General features: G+C 43.8%; 1 protein-coding gene across 1 annotated transcript in view; it reads left to right on the forward strand.

Moving 5' to 3' along the window:
* rasgrf2b (Ras protein-specific guanine nucleotide-releasing factor 2b) overlaps positions 1-17581 on the forward strand; it is a 164994-nt gene that overhangs the window by 81576 nt on the left and 65837 nt on the right. The window contains exons 10-17 of the mRNA XM_052461900.1: positions 1-119; positions 568-728; positions 975-1041; positions 1477-1616; positions 2081-2163; positions 7139-7387; positions 14852-15101; positions 15137-15335. Of these exons, the coding sequence (XP_052317860.1) occupies positions 1-119; positions 568-728; positions 975-1041; positions 1477-1616; positions 2081-2163; positions 7139-7387; positions 14852-15101; positions 15137-15335 (1268 nt within the window). The remainder of the gene's footprint in view (positions 120-567; positions 729-974; positions 1042-1476; positions 1617-2080; positions 2164-7138; positions 7388-14851; positions 15102-15136; positions 15336-17581) is intronic.

Here is a 17581-nt window from a genome sequence, read left to right on the forward strand (position 1 = left end):
GGTGATGCATGATGAGGTGAGTGATACAGAGAACATCCGTAAGAACCTGGCCATCGAGAGGATGATTGTAGAGGGATGTGATATACTACTGGACACCAGTCAGACCTTCGTCAGACAGGGTGAGCGTGCACACATCCACAGGTATATGCCCACACACATCAGAATTCACTTACACATTCATGACACAAACTATTGTTTATGTAACAGTATTTCTCATACCCATCTCAGTGGCCTTGTGGTTAGACTGTCCTCCCAGTCATTGGAAGGTTGGGGGTTCAATCCCTGGTCGAGTCATACCAAAGAGTCTAAAAATGGGACTTGATACCTCTCTGCTTGGCATTAAGGAGATTGATTGGGGGTAAGGCCCTGCGATAAACTAGCGTCCTGTCCAGGGTCTGTTTTTGTACATCAAGCTGCCTCACGCTACAGAAACAGGAGATGGGCAGTTCTGGCTTGGACAAGACTTTTAATTTTTTTTCTCACACTCACCTCTCCCCACTCTTCCTGTCTCTCAACACCACCTCTTACTCCCTCCTCCCTCTCTCCCCCATTGCCCTCCCCCGCCAGGTTCTCTGATTCAGCTGCCGTCAGTGGAGAGGGGGAAGCTCAGTAAGGTGCGTCTGGGCTCTCTGTCTCTGAAGAAGGAAGGAGAGAGACAGTGCTTCCTGTTTACAAAACACTTTCTGATTTGCACACGCAGCTCAGGAGGCAAGCTGCACCTGCTCAAGGTGAGCCACACACACGCATATTTACTGGCTATAATTCTCCACCCTTTTCCAGAAGTGTGCAGTTACATACTCCCGGGGTTGGATTTAAAATCATATTGGTAGAATGAGTTTCCACCATTGTTAAATCCATGAGAGAATTTGTGTAATTGTACACCTTGGGAGAAAGGTGGAGAATTGGGACCTAGTCATATTTTAAGCACACAAAAAAAACACAAACAGTCAATGACCTCGGACCTCTCTCTGCAGCAAGGTGGAGTCCTATCTCTGATAGAATGTACCCTCATAGAAGAAACAGAGACCAGCGAGGACGACTGTGAGTAAAGTGTGTGTGTTAACCAACCCCAGTCCTTTAGATCTATGCAGTGACTCAGACAGGCTCATTAAGTCTCTGTCTCCATACAGGTTAATTAGTGTCAAAAGATAAGTGTCCACAGATAAAGCTCTGGCTGACTCTCACATCCCTTCAAATATCAGCTAACAGCCTTCCCTTTAAATGACACTCATGCTGATCCTATGGCATCTCTCACTCATTAACCTTACAGCGGGGTCTTTTCACTCACAGACTTCCAGGGACGGACCTTTGAGTGACACACACACACACACGCACACTGCAGGGTTAAATGAAGTGGACCAGCTTATATCTTATTCATGTATTAATCTTTATCTCGTGTCATACCAAAATGCACTGTCACCCTAGGTGACCCAATCTTCTCATTTTCTTTCTCACTCTCCCTTCCCTTGTTTTTAGCGAAGTCCAGTGGTGGTCAGGTATTCGGTCAGTTGGACTTTAAGCTGATCATCGAGCCGTCTGACTCACCCTCCTTCACTGTAGTCTTGTTGGCTCCCTCACGACAAGAGAAAGCTGCCTGGACCAGCGACATCAGCCAGGTAACTAACTCTCTCTCTTTCTCGCTTTCTCTTCTTGGAATAATAACCGAACAACAAAAAGTTCACAAACAGCACCGTGTGTTTCCCTCTGGGTATCCCATGAGGCTTTGCAGGGAGTAAACAGAGTGGTTGGTTCCCCAGGGGTCAAACCCTGGTTTGTGCTTGGCTCATCCCCTTTAACCCAGTGTTCCCCCTACATACACGCACACACACCTCCTACACACACACCTCCTCTGGAGGCTTGGCTTGATTCTAAACAAAGATTAGGTCAAAGGAAAAGCTTTAATAACAACATATCTTTCCTTAGGGTTTTGATACATTTTTTTGTAAACCATAACTACATACGACATCTTAGGATGTTGCTAATATATCAGATTGAGGTTTAGATTGATCTTTCACTCCACTTATCTGCACTAACTCTCCCTCTCCTCCCTTTTCCTCTCTCTCTCGCCCTCTCTCTCTAGTGTATCGATAATATCCGCTGTAATGGTTTGATGACAAGTGTATTCGAGGAGAACTCCAAAGTCACCGTGCCTCACATGATCAAGTAAGAGCACCCACATACAGTTGAAGTCAGAAGTGTACATACACCTGTTTTTCACAATTCCTGACATTTAATCCTAGTAAAAAATCCCTGTCTTAGGTCAGTTAGTATCACCACTTTATTTTAAGAATGTGAAATGTCAGAATAATAGAGAATTATTTATTTCAGCTTTTATTTCTTTCATCACATTCCCAGTGGGTCAGAAGTTAACATACACTCAATTAGTATTTGGTAGCAGTGCCTTTAAATTGCCTAACTTGGGTCAAATGTTTCGGGTAGCCTTCCACAAGCTTTCCACAATAAATTGGGTGAATTTTGGCCCATTCCTCCTGACAGAGCTGGTGTGACTTAGGTTTGTAGGCCTCCTTGCTCGCACACACCTTTTCAGTTCTGCCCACAAATGTTCTATAGGATTGAGGTCAGGGCTTTGTGATAACTTGACTTTGTTGTCCTTAAGCCATTTTGCCACAACTTTGGAAGTATGCTTGGGGTCATTGTCCATTTGGAAGACCCATTTGCCACCAAGCTTTAACTTTCTTTAAGCTTTAATGCTATGCTAGCTATCAATACTCTTACACAAATGCTTGTGTAGCTATGGTTGAAAAGCATATTTAGAAAATCTGAGATGACAGTGTTGTTAACTTCTTGCGTCGAGCCAACCCGGATCCGGTATCATGACTACAGCCTCAAGACCATTACCATAACGCAATGTTAACTATTCATGAAAATCGCAAATGAAATGAAATCAATATGTTAGCTCTCATGCTTAGCCTTTTGTTAACACTGTCATCTCAGATTTGAAAAAATATGCTTCTCTGCCATAGCAAACTAGCATTTAGCATTTAGCGTTAGCATTTAGCATTAGCATTTAGCGTTAGCATTAGCAGACAACATTTTCACAAAAACCAGCAAAAACATTCAATTTCATCATTTACCTTTGAAGAACTTCGGATGTTGTCAATGAGGAGACTCTCAGTTAGATAACAAATGTTCAGTTTTTCCTGAAAGATTTTTTGGGCTGGAGAAATCGGTCCGTTTGGTGCGTCACGTTTGGCTACCAAAAAACCCCGAAAATTCAGTTATCCAAACGCCAGACTTTTTTCCAAATTAACTCCATAATATCGACTGAAACATGGCAAACGTTGTTTAGAACCAATCCTCAAGGTGTTTTTCACATATCTCTTCAATGATGTATCGTTCCTGGAAGTACGAGTCTCCTTCTGTATCGCATGGTAAAATAATTGCTGCGCACCAAATTAGACAAAGGACACCGGACGGCCCCCTGGCAAATGTAGTCTCTTATGGCCAATCTTCCAATGATATGCCTACAAATACGTCACAATGCTGCAGACATCTTGGACGAACGGCAGAGCGCATAAGCTCGTTCACAGCATATTCACAGCCATATAAGGAGACCAGAGTAAAACAGAGCGTCAAAAATCCTGCTCATTTCCTGTTTGAAGTTTCATCTTGGTTTCGCCTGTAAAAATCAGTTCTGGGGCACTCACAGATAATATCTTTGCAGTTTTGAAAACGTCAGTGTTTTCTTTCCAAAGCTGGCAATTATATGCATAGTCAAGCATCTTTTCGTGACAAAATATTGCTCTTAAAACGGGCACTTTTTTTAATCCAAAAATGACATAGCGCCCCCATAGGTTGAAGAGGTTAAATGGCTAAGCTTGTGAGTGAATATATTTCTTTAATTTCATTTTCGATTTTCATGAATAGTTAACGTTGCGTTATGGTAATGAGCTTGAGGCTATGATTACGCTCCCGGATACGGGATTGCTCGACGCAAGAAGTTAACTGATCTCTTGAGATGTTGCTTCAGTATATCCACATAATTTTCCTCCCTCATGACACCATCTATTTTGTGAAGTGCAGCAAAGCAGCAAAGCACCCCCACAACATGATGCTGCCACCCCCGTGCTTCACAGTTGTGATGGTGTTCTTTGGCTTGTAAGCCTCCCCCTTTTTCATCCAAACAAACGATGGTCATTATGGCCATACAGTTCTATTTTTGTTTCATCAGACCAGAGGACATTTCTCCAAAAAGTATGATCTTTGTCCCCATGTGCAGTTGCAAACCGTAGTCTGGCTTTTATATCGTGGTTTTGGAGCAGTGGCTTCTTCCTTGCTGAGCGGCCTTTCAGGTTATGTCGATATAGGACTCGTTTTACTGTGGATATAGATACGTTTGTACCTGTTTCCTCCAGCATCTTCACAAGGTCCTTTGCTGTTGTTCTGGGATTGATTTGCACTTTTCGCACCAACATACGTTCATCTCTAGGAGACAGAATGCGTCTCCTTCCTGAGCGGTATGACATCTGCGTGGTCCCATGGTGTTTATACTTGCGTACTATTGTTTGTACAGATGAACGTGGTACCTTCAGGCATTTGGAAATTGCTCCCAAGGACGAACCAGACTTGTGGAGGTTTACCATTTTTTTCTGAGATCTTGGCTGATTTCTTTTGTTTTTCTCATGATGTCAAGCAAAGAGGCATTGGGTTTGAAGGTAGGCCTTGAAATACATCCACAGGTACACATCCAATTGACTCAAATGATGTCAATTAGCCTATCAGAAGCTTCTAAAGCCATGACATAATTTTCTGGACACAGTCAACTTAGTGTATGTAAACTTCTGACCCACTGGAATTGTGATAGAGTGAAATAATATGTCTGTAATCAATTGTTGGAAAAATGACTTGTGTCATGCACAAAGTATATGTCCTAACCGACTTGCCAAAACTCTAGTTTGTTAACAAGAAATGTGTGGAGTGGTTGAAAAACGAGTTTTAGTCACTCCAACCTAAGTGTATGCAAACTTCCGACTTAAACTGTATACGTTAACACATGTCTGTGTCTGTCACACCTGCTTTTGCTCCAGTGTATATGGCTTAGTTCTAACCCAGAGCTAACATACCTGAATATACCACTCAAAGTATTTATGAATAGTTTATCAGGTTTGTTACTTCTTGGCTGAAACATGAGCCTGCACTTCCTCCAGGCCCAGGTGTGAGGAACACTGCCGTATTTAACACAGCTATTGTAAAAGCCACTGCTTTTTTGACTGAACCTCCTTAGTTGGTGGTGGTGTTAATTTTTTTAATGCAGATTTCTTGGCTATTTTCTTTGGACTTTTGTCCACAAATGTACCAACATTTATGATAAGTGGATTCCTTTCAGGTCACACGCCTCTAACAAAGAGTACACTTCCCTTCAGCCTCGTTCTGAACAGTGTTACTTCTTCATTTCTCAAAGGAAAAACCTCAACCAATTTCTTAAGACTATTGACATCCAGTGGAAGCAATATGAACTGCAATCTGAATTCCCAATGAAAGCCCTATTGAAGAGTGACCGCAAAAATACATTCTGAATGGTTTGTCCTCGGGGTTTCGCCTGCCAAATAAGTTCTGTTATAGTCACAGATATGATTCAAACAGTTTTAAAAAACTTCAGTGTTTTCTATCCACATATACTAATAAGATATGCATATTATCTTCTGCGCATGAGTAGCAGGCAGTTTAATTTGATCACGCTTTTCATCCAAAATTCCGAATGCTGCCCCCTATCCTAGAGAAGTTTTAAGGCAGTTATACAATTTTAAAAACATTACAATACATTCGGTACAGAATTCACAACACAATAAGTGTGTGACCTCAGGCCCATACTCCACAACGACATATCTACAATGAAAAATCCACGTGTGTGTGTGTGTGTGTGTGTGTGTGTGTGTGTGTGTGTGTGTGTGTGTGTGTGTGTGTGTGTGTGTGTGTGTGTGTGTGTGTGTGTGTGTGTGTGTGTGTGTGTGTGTGCGTGTGTCCGCTGTTCCATAGCGTCTATTTTTATCTGCTTTTTTAATCTGATTCTACTGCTTGCATCAGTAACCTGATGTGGAATAGAGTTTCATTTAGTCATGGCTCTATGTAGTACTTTGCGCCTCCCATGGTCTGTTTTGGACTTGGGGACTGTGAAGAGAACTCTGGTGGCATGTCTTGTGGGGTATGCATAGTTGTCCAAGCTGTGTGCTAGTATTTTAAACAGACAGCTCAGTACCTTCAGTTTATCAACCTCTTACAAAATCAAGTAATGAGGAATTCAATCTCTCTTCCACTTTGAGCCATGAGAGATTGACATGCATGTCATTAATGTTAGCTTTCTGTGTACTTTTAAGGGCCAGTCATGCCGCCCTGTTCTGAGCCAACTGCAATTTCCCATTATCCCCCTTTGTGGCACCTGATCACACGACTCAAAGCCAGTGGCATCTCATTAGTAAAGATTGAAAAAAGCAAGGTGCCTAAACAGCTACCCTGGGGAATTCCTGCTTCTACCTTCATAATGTTTGAGAGGCTTCCATTAAAAAACACCCTCTGTGTTCTGTTAGACAAGTAGCTCTTTATCCACATTATAGCAGGGGGTGTAAAGCCATAACACATACGTTTTTCCAGAAAGACTATGATCTATAATATTAAAAGCTTCACTGAAGTCTAACAAGACAGCCCCCAGAATTTTATCATCAATTTCTCTCAGCCAATCAGTCATTTGTGGAAGTGCCGTGCTTTTTGAGTGTCCTCACAAATATGCGTGCTGAAAGTCTGTTGTCAATTTGTTTACTGTGAAATAGCATTGTATCTGGTCAAACACACCTTTTTTTTCAAAAGTTTACTAAGTGTTGGTAACATTGTGATATGTGCAAACAAATATTTGTGCTATGAAACTAAATAAATCCTGCACTCTGACCCACAAAACTCCTTTGATCGATTGATTTATAGTGTTAGACAAAGCAAGGAAAGTGAATTTGAAAGCGTGATGTAGTTTTATTGGCATTTGCAGCGGTTGTCGGTAAGTAATTAATCTGCTAGCTTCTGACATGACTTACTGCATCTTTAAGTGTTTATCCATACTTAAAACTTCTGTGTGAGTAATCCTAGCAATCCAATCACCAGTGATTGTGGTGTGTGTGTGTCCGTCCATCAGATCTGATATGCGCCTCCATAAAGATGATGTTGACATTTGCTTCAGCAAGACACTCAACTCCTGCAAGGTCCCACAGATTCGCTACGCCAGCGTGGAGCGGCTACTGGAAAGGCTGACGGACTTGCGCTTCCTCTCCATCGACTTCCTCAACACCTTCCTCCACACCTACCGTATCTTCACTACTGCTGCCGTGGTCATGGATAAACTGGCTGACATCTACAAGAAACCTTTCACCTCTATACCTGTCAGGTAATACATGAGAGAGAACATGCATGACATGCACACATTCACAGAAAAGCGCACACACACACATTTTCATGTTATAGAGGGTTGAGTTTTCTCTAAACCTCTCACCTCATTATATCTCCTGTTATTCTCTCTATCCAGTTTTATTGGTGTTTTGTGTGTGTGTAGAGAGAGAGAGTTTTTTTTAACCTTTCCACCTGGCTGTTTCTTCCCCAGAACAGAGGGTGAGTGGTGTAGGACCACTTGTGGCCCAGGGGTTAATTGAACGAGACACAACAATTTTACTGCTAGCAAAACAGATGCTTGAAAAATGTTTCATTTGCCAAGACAGTGTTTTGTGTGTATGCATTTTCCTGCCCAGACCTAATGATCCTCTCAACTGGAAAGTCTGTGCCTCTTTTCCTATCTTTTTCCTGTGTCCAGCGCATGTCTGTAGGCCAACTCCTGGATGACCTCATTACCAGAGAACATAGACCAGAAACAACAGCAGAGACCCACACACCTACAGTATATGACAGGGTGTATTTGCTCCTAGACACTGATCTTGTCAGTTTGGCATTTTCCCCACTAATTGTTAATCTTAGAATTGGGGGAGGGTAAGACGATCCTAGATCTGTACCTAAGGCACATGAGGTTGGTGGCACCTTAATTGGGGAGGACAGGCTCGTGGTAATGGCTGGAGCGGAATCAGTGGAATGGTATCAAACACATGGTTTTCATTTGTTTGATTCCATTCCATTTGCTTCGTTCCAGCCCTTATTATGAGCCGTCCTCCCCTCAGCAGCCTCCACTGACCTACTGGAGTCTTCACCCTGGAGCATAATGAATTCACACATAGTTTCAACATGAAAAGGCTTTGATGTCCTGTGATCATTGTCAGTTATATATAAATAAACGTATATGTTGTCCTGACCTTCACTCCTCCATCCTTCACCTTTCCCATCACCTTCATCCCCCCTCACCCATCCCCTCTTCTCACTCCATCCCCTCCTCTCTCATCCTCACCCCATCACCCCTTGCCCATCCCCTCCATCCGTTATATCCCTTTCCTCTCCATCCCCCCTCCACAGGGTACAGTACCACTCATTTGACCGCCTGTCCATCACGTCCATCTGTCCTGACTACAGCCTGAAGATCAGGAAGATAGCCCTGGATCAGTCCAAGTAACACAATCTGCCTCTCTCTCTCCCTCCCCCTCTGCTTTATCCCTTGCTCTTTCTCTTTCTGTCCCTGGACTTGTCCAAGTACCTCTCTATTTGCCTCTCACTTGTGTTCTCTTCTCCTCTCCCCTCTCTCGCTCTTTCTCATCTTTCCTCACTTTTGCATCTTTTCACTGCACCTTTACTTTTAGAGGAAACTTTGCTCTTTACTCCGCTCCCTTTCCCTGTCCTTCGCTCAATGTCTCTGTCCTTAGTTTTCTTCCTCCCTCGAGCATCTTCCGTCTGCATATTCTCCCTTCTGACTACTGTGGAAGACCACTGGGCTCTTTCCCTCTCTGTCTGTGTGTCACTTAGTGCTGAGCGATTAACAGAAATGTTGGTTAATTTTTGTTTTTTAAAACAATTTATTGACTGACATTGGTTGAATTATTTTAATCCCATTTCATTTTTTTTCTCTATGAGCTCAATGCGCACACTGTAGTTTCTCTACAGATAAATCAGATCATGCCCAAACTGTGTGTTGTACTGTTGTGGGGAGTTGAAGTTTCCAACAGGCCAATGTTCTACATAATTATCACGTTTTCGTCACTAAACTAACTCAAATAACCATAGTCCATAAAATAATGTTTATTCTTACGCCTGCTACATAAGAGACAGAAGAATGTGCGATCAAGAGGGGATACATAGAGAGCAGTTGCTTTTTGAGGTATTCAGCAGTCATATTGGTATGCCTTATTTACATTAAAGAACTACTGAAATAATGGTTTTCTCAGACAGCATAGTGTGTGTGAAATTAAAGTCATCAAATCAAACAATTGTAATATACAAAACTGAAATATTTTATTGAAGGAATGTGAATAACTGATGGTTAATTTTTATTTATTTATTTCACCTTTATTTAACCAGGTAGGCAAGTTGAGAACAAGTTCTCATTTACAATTGCGACCTGGCCAAGATAAAGCAAAGCAGTTCGACAGATACAACGACACAGAGTTACACATGGAGTAAAACAAACATACAGTCAATAATACAGTATAAACAAGTCTATATACAATGTGAGCAAATGAGGTGAGAAGGGAGGTAAAGGCAAAAAAGGCCATGGTGGCAAAGTAAATACAATATAGCAAGTAAAAGACTGGAATGGTAGTTTTGCAATGGAAGAATGTGCAAAGGAGCCAAATAAATAAATAAATTAAATACAGTTGGGAAAGAGGTAGTTGATTGGGCTAAATTATAGGTGGGCTATGTACAGGTGCATGTAAAGCTAGTGAGGGAGATAAGTGTTTCCAGTTTCAGAGATTTTTGTAGTTCGTTCCAGTCATTGGCAGCAGAGAACTGGAAGGAGAGGCGGCCAAAGAAAGAATTGGTTTTGGGGGTGAAAAGAGAGATATACCTGCTGGAGCGTGTGCTACAGGTGGGAGATGCTATGGTGATAAGGGGGGACTTTACCTAGCAGGGTCTTGTAGATGACATGGAGCCAGTGGGTTTGGCGACGAGTATGAAGCGGGGGCCAGCCAACGAGCGCATACAGGTCGAAATGGTGGGTAGTATATGGGGCTTTGGTAACAAAACGTATTGCACTGTGATAGACTGCATCCAATTTGTTGAGTAGGGTATTGGAGGCTATTTTGTAAATGACATCTCCAAAGTCGAGGATTGGTAGGATGGTCAGTTTTACAAGGGTATGTTTGGCAGCATGAGTGAAGGATGCTTTGTTGCGAAATAGAAAGCCAATTCTAGATTTAACTTTGGATTGGAGATGTTTGATATGGGTCTAGAAGGAGAGTTTACAGTCTAACCAGACACCTAAGGATTTGTAGTTGTCCACGTATTCTAAGTCAGAGCCGTCCAGAGTAGTGATGCTGGACGGTTCTGACTTAGAATATGTGGACAATTACAAATGTTGGACAGGCGGGTAGGTGCAGGTAGCGATCGGTTGAAGAGCATGCATTTAGTTTTACTTGTATTTAAGAGCAATTGGAGGCCACGGAAGGAGAGTTGTATGGCATTGAAGCTTGCCTGGAGGGTTGTTAACAGTGTCCAAAGAAGGGCCGGAAGTATACAGAATGGTGTCGTCTGCGTAGAGGTGGATCAGAGACTCATCAGCAGCAAGAGCGACCTCATTGATGTATACAGAGAAGAGAGTCGGTCCAAGAATTGAACCCTGTGGCACCCCCATAGAGACTGCCAGAGGTCCGGACAGCAGACCCTCCGATTTGACACACTGAACTCTATCAGAGAAGTAGTTGGTGAACCAGGCGAGGCAATCATTTGAGAAACCAAGGCTGTCGAGTCTGCCGATGAGGATGTGGTGATTGACAGAGTCGAAAGACTTGGCCAGATCAATGAATAGGGCTGCACAGTAATGTTTCTTATCGATGGCGGTTATGATATCGTTTAGAACCTTGAGCATGGCTGAAGTGCACCCATAACCAGCTCTGAAACCAGATTGCGTAGCAGAGAAGGTATGGTAAGATTCGAAATGGTCGGTAATCTGTTTGTTGACTTGGCTTTCGAAGACTTTAGAAAGGCAAGGTAGGATAGATATAGGTCTGTAGCAGTTTGGGTCAAGAGTGTCCCCCCCTTTGAAGAGGGGGACGACCGCAGCTTCTTTCCAATCTTTGGGAATCTCTGATGACACGAGAGGTTGAACAGGCTAGTAATAGGGGTGGCAATAATTTCGGCAGATAATTTTAGAAAAAAAGGGTCCAGATTGTCTAGCCCGGCTGATTTGTAGGGGTCCAGATTTTGCAGCTCTTTCAGAACATCAGCTGAATGGATTTGGGAGAAAGAGAAATGGGGAAGGCTTGGGCGAGTTGCTGTTGGGGGTGCAGTGCTGTTGACCGGGGTAGGAGTAGCCAGGTGGAAAGCATGGCCAACCGTAGAAAAATGCTTCTTGAAATTCTCAATTATGGTGGATTTATCAGTGGTGACAGTGTTTCCTATCTTCAGTGCAGCGGGCAGCTGGGAGGAGGTGTTCTTATTCTCCATGGACTTCAAGACTAGTCATTCAACTGAGACTGCTCTTCTCTGTATCACGGAGGCGCTCCGCACCGCTAAAGCTAACTCTCTCTCCTCTGCTCTCATCCTTCTAGACCTATCGGCTGCCTTCGATACTGTGAACCATCAGATCCTCCTCTCCACCCTCTCCGAGTTGGGCATCTCCGGCGCGGCCCACGCTTGGATTGCGTCCTACCTGACAGGTCGCTCCTACCAGGTGGCGTGGCGAGAATCTGTCTCCTCACCACGCGCTCTCACCACTGGTGTCCCCCAGGGCTCTGTTCTAGGCCCTCTTCTATTCTCGCTATACACCAAGTCACTTGGCTCTGTCATAACCTCACATGGTCTCTCCTATCATTGCTATGCAGACGACACACAATTAATCTTCTCCTTTCCCCCTTCTGATGACCAGGTGGCGAATCGCATCTCTGCATGTCTGGCAGACCTATCAGTGTGCATGACGGATCACCACCTCAAGCTGAACCTCGGCAAGACGGAGCTGCTCTTCCTCCCGGGGAAGGACTGCCCGTTCCATGATCTCGCCATCACGGTTGACAACTCCATTGTGTCCTCCTCCCAGAGCGCTAAGAACCTTGGCGTGATCCTGGACAACACCCTGTCGTTCTCAACTAACATCAAGGCGGTGGCCCGTTCCTGTAGGTTCATGCTCTACAACATCCGCAGAGTACGACCCTGCCTCACACAGGAAGCGGCGCAGGTCCTAATCCAGGCACTTGTCATCTCCCGTCTGGATTACTGCAACTCGCTGTTGGCTGGGCTCCCTGCCTGTGCCATTAAACCCCTACAACTCATCCAGAACGCCGCAGCCCGTCTGGTGTTCAACCTTCCCAAGTTCTCTCACGTCACCCCGCTCCTCCGCTCTCTCCACTGGCTTCCAGTTGAAGCTCGCATCCACTACAAGACCATGGTGCTTGCCTACGGAGCTGTGAGGGGAACGGCACCTCAGTACCTCCAGGCTCTGATCAGGCCCTACACCCAAACAAGGGCACTGCGTTCATCCACCTCTGGCCTGCTCGCCTCCCTACCACTGAGGAAGTACAGTTCCCGCTCAGCCCAGTCAAAACTGTTCGCTGCTCTGGCCCCCCAATGGTGGAACAAACTCCCTCACGACGCCAGGACAGCGGAGTCAATCACCACCTTCCGGAGACACCTGAAACCCCACCTCTTTAAGGAATACCTAGGATAGGATAAGTAATCCTTCTCACCCCCCCCCCCCTTTAAGATTTAGATGCACTATTTTAAAGTGACTATTCTACTGGATGTCATAAGGTGAATGCACCAATTTGTAAGTCGCTCTGGATAATAGCGTCTGCTAAATGACTTAAATGTAAATGTAATGGACTTTACAGTGTCCCAGAACTTTTTTGAGTTAGTGTTGCAGGAAGCAAATTTCTGCTTGAAAAAGCAAGCCTTGGCTTTTCTAACTGCCTGTGTGTAATGATTTCTAGCTTCCCTGAACAGCTGCATATCGCGGGGGCTGTTCGATGCTAATGCAAAACGCCATAGGGCATTCAGGTCTGGGGGGTATATCTGTTCCTGGTTCTAAATTTCTTGAATGGGGCATGTTTATTTAAGATGGTAGGGAAGGCATTTAAAAAAAATATCCAGGCATCCTCTACTGACGGGATGAGATCAATATCCTTCCGGGATACCCCGGCCAGGTCGATTAGAAAGGCCTGCTCGCTGAAGTGTTTCAGGGAGCGTTTTACAGTGATGAGTGGAGGTCGTTTGACCGCTGACCCACTACGGATGCAGGCAATGAGGCAGTGATCGCTGAGATCTTGGTTGAAGACAGCAGAGGTGTATTTAGAGGGGAAGTTGGTTAGGATGATATCTATGAGGGTGCCCGTGTTTAAGGCTTTGGGGAGGTACCTGGTAGGTTCATTGATCATTTGTGTGAGATTGAGGGCATCAAGTTTAGATTGTAGGATGGCTGGGGTGTTAAGCATGTTCCAGTTTAGGTCACCTAGCAGCACGAGCTCTGAAGATAGATGGGGGGCAGTCAGTTCACATATGGTGTCCAGAGCACAGCTGGGGGCAGAGGGTGGTCTATAGCAGGCGGCAACGGTGAGAGACTTGTTTTTAGAGAGGTGGATTTTTAAAGGTAGAAATTCAAATTGTTTGGGTACAGACCTGGATAGTAGGACAGAACTCTGCAGGCTATCTTTGCAGTAGATTGCAACACCGCCCCCTTTGGCAGTTCTATCTTGTCTGAAAATGTTGTAGTTTGGAATTAAAATTTCTGAATTTTTGGTGGTCTTCCTAAGCCAGGATTCAGACACAGCTAGAACATCCGGGTTGGCAGAGTGTGCTAAAGCAGTGAATAGAACAAACTTAGGGAGGAGGCTTCTAATGTTAACATGCATGAAACCAAGGCTATTACGGTTACAGAAGTCGTCAAAAGAGAGAGCCTGGGGAATAGGAGTGGAGCTAGGCACTGCAGGGCCTGGATTCACCTCTACATCGCCAGAGGAACATAGGAGGAGTAGAATAAGGGTGCGGTTGAAAGCAATAAGAATTGGTCGTCTAGAACGTCTGGAACAGAGAATAAAAGGAGGTTTCTGGGGGCGATAAAATAGCATCAAGGTATAATGTACAGACAAAGGTATGGTAGGATGTGAATACAGTGGAGGTAAACCTAGGTATTGAGTGATGAAGAGAGAGATATTGTCTCTAGAAACATCATTGAAACCAGGAGATGTCATTGCATGTGTGGGTGGTGGAACTAATAGGTTGGATAAGGTATAGTGAGCAGGACTAGAGGCTCTACAGTGAAATAAGCCAATAAACACTAACCAGAACAGCAATGGACAAGACATATTGACATTAAGGAGAGGCATGCTTAGTCGAGTGATCAAAAGGGTCCAGTGAGTGGAGAGGTGATAAGTGATAATGATAAGCAGTCATGAGCAGTCATTATCATCATGGGACTTTTAATTATTGTTTTATTCTGTTTGGTTACAACATTCAACCCACATAATGCATAGTGCATTTAATGTTTCGAAAATCTTGATTATTGTTTATAATCGAACCGAATCCGAACCAACCTCAAAAAGCTCTAATCGCTCAGCACCACTCTCACTCCTTTCTTCAACTTCTTTGCATGGTCTTTCATGTAACCTATTTTCCACTCAGGCTGAGTTATAGATCTATCTGTAGTGCTGATGGTTCTGTTCACAGTTTTCTGGCATGATGATGATGATAGCATCTCCTGTCTCAAAACACTCAAATTCATGACTCAATGCAAATTTGACAGATTTTTTTGCTCTCTCTCGCTCTCTCTCAGGTCTTTGGAATTGTTCTTTGCCACCAACCAGAACAACCGAAGTGGTGATCACACCAATGACAAGTCCCCCCGTCTCTGCCGCAAGTTCTCCGGTCCTCTCTCCATATCCTCCCGCACCTCCTCTCCTGTCCGCACACGCAAACTCTCTCTGCATTCCCCCATCAGTGCCAGGGTGGGGGGGCTGGACCTTATTAATATTAACTCTATCCCCTCCTCCTTCTCTCAGTCCGCTGTCAGTAGTCCATCCTCAGCCCAAACCCCTACATTCCACACCCCTCCCCCCAGACCCCCACTACCACTTCCCCCCCTCCCACCTCCTCCTCGCCCCCTCCAGGTGGCAACAAGACCCCCCAAGACCAGGCCCCCCTCCTCCCCTGTCTACCTCTGTCCTACCCCGAACAGAGTCCCTCCCCCACTACAGAAGGGCAGGAGCTGCCTCGTGTTGACGCCTTCTGTGGAAAAATGAGACGCAGCATCCGCAGAGGTAAGGCCTATCTAAACACACACATGCAGCACAGATGCGCACACACATACTACCTGGATTCCCTTACTGAGCTGCCTTCTGAGCATCACAGGCATTTCGGCAGTTTATTTCTGAGTTTTAACAGAAGCTCTGATTCTGATGTTCTCTGACAAGGCCTTTAGAGAGAAGAGAGGCAGGCTGCTAGGGTGTTTATGGCTGCACATTATACACAGCCATTAGAATTGGGGTGTGAGTAGAAAGCATTCAGAGGAAGTGTTCTCACTTTACATTCTTTACTGTGTGTGTATGGGAAAAAGCGAGAGAGAGTGAGTGTTTTATGACCTTTCCCCCTGACTGTTTCATGCCCAGAACTGGGCTTCTTTTAATATATTTTTTTACCCATATTCCAATAGGTGCACTTCTAGAAATACTACACTTTTGACTACTTTGATACACTTTTAGTGAATTTGTCTAAATAATTCTGACTTCTTCACATTGGTGAACTAGATACATAAATGGCTTTCCAGGTCTCATTTGAAAAACATTAGTTTTTATCTCAACGAGACTAACCTGGTTAAATAAATACAATTTCTAAACTGTAAAACAGAAGCAGTGGGGTACGAAAGGTTGCTGGATCGAATCCCCAAGCTGAAAAGGTTCTGTCGTTCAGCCCCCGAACAAGGCAGTTAACCCACTGTTCCCCGGTAGGCTGTCATTGTAAATAAGATTTTGTTCATAACTGACTTGCCTAGTTAAATAAAGGTTAAATAATAATCCCAACTCATACTACTACCAATACAAACAGCTGTAGTATGAATCTGCAGGTAGCTAAAGCTAACAAACTACGTTCAATGTTAGCTAGATAACATTAGGCTATAACTAGCAATGCAAATGGATTTCTGATTAGAATAATATTACTACACAGATCATACACGTAATGTAAGCCAGCAAGCTAATGCTAGCTAACAGTATGCTTTAACTTGCAATAAAAACAACTTTCTGACTAAATTAGAAACATATATCTGAAAATGTAACTAGACTTTTATACCCGTAACATATTATATTCTTATTTGCGAATAATATAAATGACTCCAAAATGACAACACATTACATACAATTTCTGCAAATTAATCCAACAAGTTTGTGGTCACAAATTTGCTAGGAATATGGGACCAAATATTGAACATTTCACTACTTTATTTATAAGAATCTTTAGGGTGTCAATATAAAAAAAGTATAATATTTTTTAAACAATCTCTTTCTCTAAGCAATTGTATTAATATAAAATATAATTACACATATTTAACAATGAAGTAAATCGGAAGTTTGCAAGAGAGCTTTATAAACAAAAAGAGAGCAATGCATCAATTTACTGTACAAGACTTCAGAGAGGGCCATCCTACTTTCTGATACAGAATGCAGTGATGTGTACTGAACATTTGGCCTGTAATAAAGCATAATGCGCTGTGATAAACAGCATCCAATTTAGTGTAGTGGCAGGTGCATTCATATACACTGAGTGTACAAAACATGACATAGACCAACCAAGTGAATCCAGGTGAAAGCTATGATCCCAAGGCAGAGATCTTTGGTGAATGGGGCTGAAATGGATTTTGGGAATCTCATCCTGCTGACCAACAGTTTCACCCACCTGCTTCCGGAGATTCCTGCTCCCTCATCCTCTACCCTGTCTCCAGACCAGGGCGTCTCCACCACATATACTACAGCCGGCTCTACCACATATACTACAGCCGGCTCTGGTCCATCGGGCCACACCACACTTCGGTCCTCAAGGGGTCTTTTAAACCACTATAAGCGAAAGAACATCCATACCTCCCCAGCTTTCACCTGCTTTCAACATCAGCAGCACTATGGTGAGAAAAATCTTGGTTCCCAGTGCAAAAACCCTGTTCTACCCAGGAGCACAAGTACAGGACACCACAAGGCTGCTTCCGACCATTCTGCGACAGATGCTTGGGAGGTGACGCTGTCATTGTCCATGTGGGGTCAAATGACATCAGGAGGGATAGGAACTTTTGAAAATTGATTTTAAAGAACTGATTCTAGCATTGAAAGATTCAATAAAGCGGCCAATCATTTCTGGTCCGGTACTGTTGTTGGGCAGTAGGTGTGAAAGATTCAGCAGGCTACTGGCATTACACATCTGGCTAAAAGATTGCTGTAGCTCTGTTGGAATCAATTTATAGATAACTTTGACACCTTCTGGAAACAGAAGATACTCTACAGGAATGACTGACCGTGCACTA

This window comes from Oncorhynchus keta, chromosome 14 (assembly GCF_023373465.1).
Source record: "Oncorhynchus keta strain PuntledgeMale-10-30-2019 chromosome 14, Oket_V2, whole genome shotgun sequence".
NCBI classification, from domain to species: Eukaryota; Metazoa; Chordata; class Actinopteri; order Salmoniformes; family Salmonidae; genus Oncorhynchus; species Oncorhynchus keta.